This window comes from Haliotis rubra, unplaced genomic scaffold (assembly GCF_003918875.1).
Source record: "Haliotis rubra isolate DU_JTF1 unplaced genomic scaffold, ASM391887v1 Scf140, whole genome shotgun sequence".
NCBI lineage: Eukaryota > Metazoa > Mollusca > Gastropoda > Lepetellida > Haliotidae > Haliotis > Haliotis rubra.
The window spans coordinates 1,170,008-1,177,607 of NW_025765337.1; the positions used below are offsets into that span (position 1 = coordinate 1,170,008).

Below are 7,600 nucleotides of genomic sequence, written 5' to 3' on the forward strand. Positions count from 1 at the left end.
GAAGTCAAGAAATTTGACAATTTATGGTAGACTCCTATTAAGTAAATCAGAAGGCATTTCAAGGCTTGTTCATCAGGCAAGCTGTATATCATTACCCAAAAAGTTGTCAAGTCTATTAACAGAGCTATTTACTTTTATTTGGAATAGCAAGTCTGAGAAGGTTTCAAGAAATCGTCTCACACAAGGTTATGAAAATGGGGGCATTAAAGCTTTAGATTTTGATTTATTTAATAAAGCACTTCAACTAGTATGGCTTTCCAAATATTTCAAGAATAAGAGATTTTGGAGCTATCAAGTTCAACCAATATTTGAAATTGTAGGACCCCTTGAGTTTTTATTAAACTGCAACTTTGACTTACACAAATTGAATTTAAACATCCCACTATTTTATAAGGATATCTTAAATATCTGGAAATTCCATTTTTACAAAGATGTTGACATTTTTAATTAAAATTATTTGGAACAATGAAAAGGTGCTTATAAACAGAAAAACCTTATATGACTGATTGGAAAGAAGCATGTATTATTTATGTTTGGCAATTACTAAGACTGGCTGACGGAGTTTGATTTTACGCCGCTTTTAGCAATATTCCAGCAATATCGCGGCGGTTGGTCAAAATGTTTATTATAATGTATGACTGGTTCTTTTCCAAGTGATGTTTGCCCAGATATAAATGGTGTAAAAGTTGCTGATGTCCCTGATAATGCCAAATCCAGGTACAGCTTAATGCATAATATTTGTTCTGTGGCAGAAGAGGATACTTATAAATGGAAAATTGTACAAGAATCAGAATTAGAAAATAAATACAAACAATTAGAGTTTAAAATTCTTCACTAAATTTTGCCTTGCAATTTATATCTGAACAAGTTAAATGTTAAAGATAGTCAACTGTGTGAACACTGTGGCAATGTTAAAGATAGTACACTGTGTGAACACTGTGGCAATGTTAAAGATAGTACACTGTGTGAACGCTGTGGCAATGCTGACACTATCATACATTATATGTTTTATTGCTCTCGTGTTTTGCCATTCTGGATTTCCTATTTTAAATGGACAAAAGCAAATATTCAAGATAAGGTATATCCAAATTACAGCGATGTTGTATTATATGGCCTTAATGGAGACTCTGAAGACTGTAAATTATTTAATTATGTATTGATGTTTGCTAAATGTATAGTGTTTCGCTAATAAATGATGCTGACAAAAAAGACTTTACCTGACCATTTGCCACATGGCTATATCTAACATCCATAATGTTTTGAAACTCACAGTGACACGTCCAGGTATTGTCCAGCGATATGGGGGAATAACTCCCAGCAAGGACATTTCAAGCCGCTGTCCATCCCCGGTACATGGACAATGGCAGCAAGAGGTTAATCACCTTGTTTACCTGGCAGCAGGACACTGTCACAGAGCACTTGACTGAGTCAGGTAAGGTTTTACACCCACTACTTGTTTGCTATGTTGCTATGTTTGCTATGTATAATATAACTATACTGTGTATTGATGTTGGTCAAGAAGTTTATACACTACTTGAAATATTTCTACCTCACCCGAGCATAGTGTTTTCTCTGTGAGGTTCGGACATATGACCTTGGGTAGTCAGGGTATAACTCACCACGCTCGACCTTCAGGAAACAGCACAGGCCCAGGGTATAACTAACCACGCTCGACCTTCAGGAAGCACCACAGGCCCAGGGTATAACTCACCACGCTCGACCTTCAGGAAACACCACAGGCCCAGGGTATAACTCACCACGCTCGACCTTCAGGAAACACCACAGGCCCAGGGTAGATACCGACAGAGCCGTCAGGAGAAGTCGGATTATTCTACCACATAAGAATAGTCGTGTGTCTCTGGCCTATGTACTCACATTGTATGACACTATATACGGCTCGGTAGAGCTGCAGTAATAATAAGTCTTGGTCGCCAAAATTGAAATCTAACGTTTCGTCTTTCTGTAATTGGCTCATGGACGTTGTGTCACGTGGTATCTTTTTGTTTGGTACCATGTTTGAAATTCCCCATTTAAATCGGATCGAGGCACTTCGAGTGAACATTTGTAGGACTTCATATCTTCATATCGGGAATTTTAAACGCTGTGTTATGGCAGTATAAAGTAAACTTTATTGTTCCACACCAATGTAAGTTGTTCTTGATTTTGTATATAACATGAACTGCTCATGCAATGTTGTATAATCTGTATACCAATATATCTATAGACGATCACCAGTTTGTTATATACATATATGTATCTTTTGCGAAAATGTTGGATAATATTTTTTATACATATAAGAAATGGGCGTATATGACACTATTCAGTCTTGCATGGAGAGTCACGTTTAGGTATTGACCAGCGATATGGGCGAATAGCTCCGCGCAGAGACATTAGTCACAGTCCATCGCTGATGCCTGGACAATGGCAGCAAGAGGTCAACTACCTTGTTTACCTAACAACAGCAAACTATCACAGTGTACTTAACCAAGTCAGGTACACAGCACTGGTCAGTGAGAAGCCCGTGTCTCCCAACACACCCTGCAGGTGTGACTTCCGTATACTCACCTGGCTTCTGCTTGTCCGGCAGATTCTTGACCCAACTAAAATTAATGCTGGTCATGTTAAAGAATGGTTTTCTGGGCAAAACCATTTTGGAACACTACACAGAAAGGCTAAATCACTGGTATATACAGTAATAAATATATGTACTTTATCAAAGACATTATGAATTTTAGCATTGTTTGTATACCATGAACATCACTTTAAGTATACATTACATACTACTATCATACATTTTAGTTCTAAAGGCATAACACCCATCAGGATGCTATTACAGACACAGATTTCATATGTAAGATAAAATACATATCAAAGCTAACATTATGTATTGTTATGTCGCAGTGGTATTCATTGTGTAACAATGTCCTAGGTGTAATAATTATTGTAAATGTGGATAGTCAATTTGGGACAGTGGTGTCCTATAGTTAGACTTATATTAGACTTGCTATACTCTGGAAGCCACTACAGGCTACTACAGCCCTGGACCCTTTCACAACCTTCTGACCAAGGGAGCTGGATAATCTTCAGTCACCTCACGACGAGGTACATAAGTTGTGCTAACTCTTGCCTCTTATCTCGCATTACATCTCAAGCTACAAGAGGACCTGCGATAGGGTGCAGTAGGGGACTTCAATTAAAACAAACTGTTCACATTAATTTACAAACAGATATACAGTGGAATGTCTCTATTACGGACTTGCCTGAGACTGACTTATTTGTCCGGATTGTAAAGCAGTCCGGATTATACAATTTTGAGGACCCAAAAATAACAGTCTGTAGAAGGTGGTCGGTTTACCTATGGGTTACACTTTCGTACATTCAAAAGAATGCATTTAATCATGTCAACGAATTTAATCACCAGTCATGAACGTTTGAGTGCAACTACCTTCTCTCTTTCCAGAATGTCATTCATGGAGCCCTTCCGCATTAGCACGGTAGAACCCTTGTCAAACCTAACCAGTGAAGAACGGTTGAAAATTCTCCAGGAAAGTGGTTATAATCCATTCCAGGTCAAGGACAAGTATGTAACCTTTGACCTATGGACTGATTCCGGCACGGCAGCGATGAGCCAACACCAATGGGCTGCAATGTTAGAAACAAGCGAAGGTTGCATCAGTCCCGACAGCTTCGACACTTTCGCTGACACCATCAAACGTTTAACAGGGTTCCCACACATCCTACCCGTCCACCAGGGCAGAGCAGCCGAACATATTCTCTTCTCGGTTCTAGCTAAACCAGGTTCCACTGTATTCAGTAACACAATGTATATCACAGGCCGTGCAAATGCCGAGCTCAGCGGAGCCGTAGTAGTTGATGTTCCCTGCAAGCAAGTAGAAGGTGGAGACTTCAATGGAGATCTTGACCTCAGGAGGGTGGATGTCGGCAAAGCTATGGTTGTTTTGACCCTGACCAGCAATAATCAAGCTGGACAGCCAGTATCCATGGCAAACATCAAACATGTTTCTGAAATATGCAAGACGCATGATGTCCCCCTGTTTATGGACGGGTGTCGTTTTGCAGAAAATGCATACTTCATCAAAACACGAACCAAGGTGTATCAGGATGTTTCAGCAAGAGACATAGCTCTGGAGATGTTTTCTCACTTCGATGGAATGTATATGTCCGCTAAAAAGGATGGGTTATGTAACATTGGTGGATTTTTCGCCACTCGCCTCTCTGACGTATATGGACAATTCAAAAGGCGAATGACCTACACTTGGGGAATCCAAGCTATGGTGGATTATCTAGCAGGGACCTGGAAGCTGTAGCTGTAGGTCTCTGGGAAGGAACGGATGACAGGTATCTGAAGTACAGAATTGAAAGCTTGGCCATGTTTGGTGACATCTTGAAGAAAGCCGGTGTCCCAATAGTTGAGCCAGTAGGAAGCGCCATCTACATCAACGCTGCTAGATGTTTGCCGCACATTCCCACAGAGCAGTATCCGGCGTGGGCCCTGCACTGTGCCCTGTACATAGAGGGTGGTATACGATGTTCACATGTCCACGACGTCTTGAAAGTCGACAGCACCAACAAACGTGAGGATCCTCAACCACAGCACTTCATCAGACTCAGCATTCCAAGGAGAACGTACACTTTGTCTCATCTCATTCATATCGGAGATATCTTCAAGAACGTCCTGGAGAAAAGGGGAAGTATTTCTGGGTTTTGCATCAAGAACTCTTCGGGTCATTATTTCTCAGCTGTCATGGAGCCCGTGAGGAAATGTTTTGTTGGATAGATTGATTATATTTTAGCTAACTTCCAATGCTTGGAGAGTTACCTGTGCACACAACTGCAGGTGCCCTGCATCTTATTGGTCACTTGCAAAGTGACATCAATCGCCACTGTTCGGCACTTATATTCATAACACATTTTACGTGTGAAATCCTCTTTTTTTATAGTTTTATGATTGTGAATTTTGATTTGGATCAACACTATAATTTGTTTTGAATGTCTGCCCCGGTTGGGACCCGGTTGTAACACTAGTGCCCGGTTATAACACTAGTGATTGGTCGTAACATTGGTACAGAATGTAATACTGGTACCGGTTATAACGCTAGTGCCCGGTTGTGACTCTGGTACCGGTTATACCACTAGGGCCCGGTTATAACACTAGTGATTGGTCGTAACATTGGTACAGAACGTAATACTGGGACCCGGTTATAACACTTGTGCCCGATTGTGACACTGGTACCGGTTATAACACTAGTGCCCGGTTGTAACACTAGTGATCGGTCGTAACATTGGTTCAGAAAGTAATACTGGGACCCGGTTTGTGCCCGGTTATAACACTACTGGTACCGGTTATAACACTAGTGCCCGGTTGTAACACTAGTGATCGGTCGTAACATTGGTACCCGGTTATAATACTGGGACCCGGTTATAACACTAGTGCCCGGTCGTAACATTGGTGCCCGAAAGTGACACTGGGACCCGGTTATAACACTTGTGCCGGATTGTGCCACTACACTGGTACCGGTTATAACACTAGTGCCCGGTTGTAACACTAGTGATCGGTCGTAACATTGGTACAGAAAGTAATACTGGGACCCGGTTATAACACTAGTGCCCGGTTATAACACTAGTGCCCGGTTGTGACACTAGTGCCCGGTTGTGACACTGGTACCGGTTATAACACTAGTGCCCGGTTGTAACACTAGTGATCGGTCGTAACATTGGTACAGAAAGTAATACTGGGACCCGGTTATAACACTAGTAACACTAGTGCCCGGTTGTGACACTAGTGCCCGGTTGTAGTGCCCGGTTACACTAGTGCCCGGTTGTAACACTGGTACAGAATGTAATACTGGGACCCGGTTATAACACTAGTGCCCGGTTTGTAACACTGGTCGTAACATTGGTACAGAATGTAATACTGGGACCCGGTTATAACACTAGTGCCCGGTTGTGACACTGGTGATCGGTCGTAACTGGTGGTTACGGTTATAATGGTACCGGTTGGGACCCGGTTGTAACACTAGTGCCCGGTTGTGACACTGGTGCCCGGTTGTGACACTGGTACCGGTTATAACACTAGTGCCCGGTTTGACACTAGTCATCGGTCGTAACATTGGTTAGAAAGTAACACTACCCGTGATCGGTCCCGGTTGTAACACTTGGTAACATTGGTACATAATGTAATACTGGGACCCGGTTATAACACTAGTGCCCGGTTGTGACACTAGTGCCCAGTTGTGACACTGACACTAATACTAGTGCCCGGTTTGTATAATGATCGGATGTAACATTGGTACAGAATGTAATAGTGCCCGGTTATAACACTAGTGATCGGTTTGGTACAGAATGTAATACTGGGACCCGGTTATAACACTAGTGCCCGGTTATAACACTAGTGCCCGGTTGTGACACTAGTGCCCGGTTGTGACACTGGTACCGGTTATAACACTAGTGCCCGGTTATAACACTAGTGATCGGTCGTAACATTGGTACAGAATGTAATACTGGGACCCGGTTATAACACTAGTGCCCGGTTGTAACACTAGTGCCCGGTTGTGCCCGGTTGACACTGGTACCGGGACCCGGTTATAACACTAGTGCCCGGTTGTAACACTAGTGTATCGGTTGTAACACTTGGTACAGTCGTAATACTGGTGCCCGGTGTAATAACACTGGTGCCCGGTTTGTAACACTAGTGATCGGTTATTGGTACACTGGTACCCGGTTGTAATACTGGGACCGTGTTATAACACTGGTGCCGGTTATAGTGCCCGTTTAACACTAGTGCCCGGTTGTGACACTGGTACCGGTTTGTGACACTGGTGCCCGGTTGTAACACTAGTGCCCGGTTGTAACACTAGTGATCGGATGTAACATTGGTTGTGACACTGGTACCGGTTATGTAACATTGGTACCGGTTGTAATAACACTGTGGACCCGGATGTAACACTAGTGCACGGTTGTGACACTAGTGCCCAGTTGTGACACTGGTACCGGTTATAATACTAGTGCCCGGTTGTAACACTAGTGATCGGATGTAACATTGGTACAGAATGTAATACTGGGAGCCGGTTATAACACTAGTGCCCGGTTGTGACACTGGTACTCGGTTATAACACTAGTGCCCGGTTGTGACACTGGTACCGGTTATAACACTAGTGCCCGGTTATAACACTAGTGATCGGTCGTAACATTGGTACAGAATGTAATACTGGGACCCGGTTATAACACTAGTGCCCGTTTGCGACACTTGTGATCGGTCGTAACATTGGTACAGATTGTAATACTGGGACCCGGTTATAACACTAGTGCCCGGTTATAACACTAGTGCCCGGTTGTGACACTAGCGATCGGTCGTAACATTGGTACATATTGTAATACTGGGACCCGGTTATAACACTAGTGCCCGGTTGTGACACTGGTACTCGGTTATAACACTAGTGATCGGTCGTAACATTGGTACAGAATGTAATACTGGGACCCGGTTATAACACTAGTGCCCGGTTGTAACACTAGTGATCGGTTGTAACATTGGTACAGAATGTAATACTGGGACCCGGTTATAACACTAGTGCCCGGTTGT

At 42.9% G+C, this 7,600-nt stretch overlaps 1 protein-coding gene across 1 annotated transcript; it reads left to right on the forward strand.

The window, feature by feature from the left end:
• The first annotated feature begins 3,461 nt into the window (after window positions 1–3,461).
• LOC124268882 (tryptophanase-like) lies at window positions 3,462–4,328 on the forward strand. Its single transcript, XM_046703908.1, has one exon. The coding sequence runs from the start codon at window positions 3,462–3,464 to the stop codon at window positions 4,326–4,328; it is 867 nt and encodes a 288-aa protein (XP_046559864.1).
• The last annotated feature ends 3,272 nt before the right edge of the window (window positions 4,329–7,600 follow it).

Excerpts from the sequence above, each read along its gene's own strand:
- LOC124268882 (XM_046703908.1), top strand. The coding sequence starts at position 3,462 with ATGTCATTCATGGAGCCCTTCCGCATTAGCACGGTAGAACCCTTGTCA.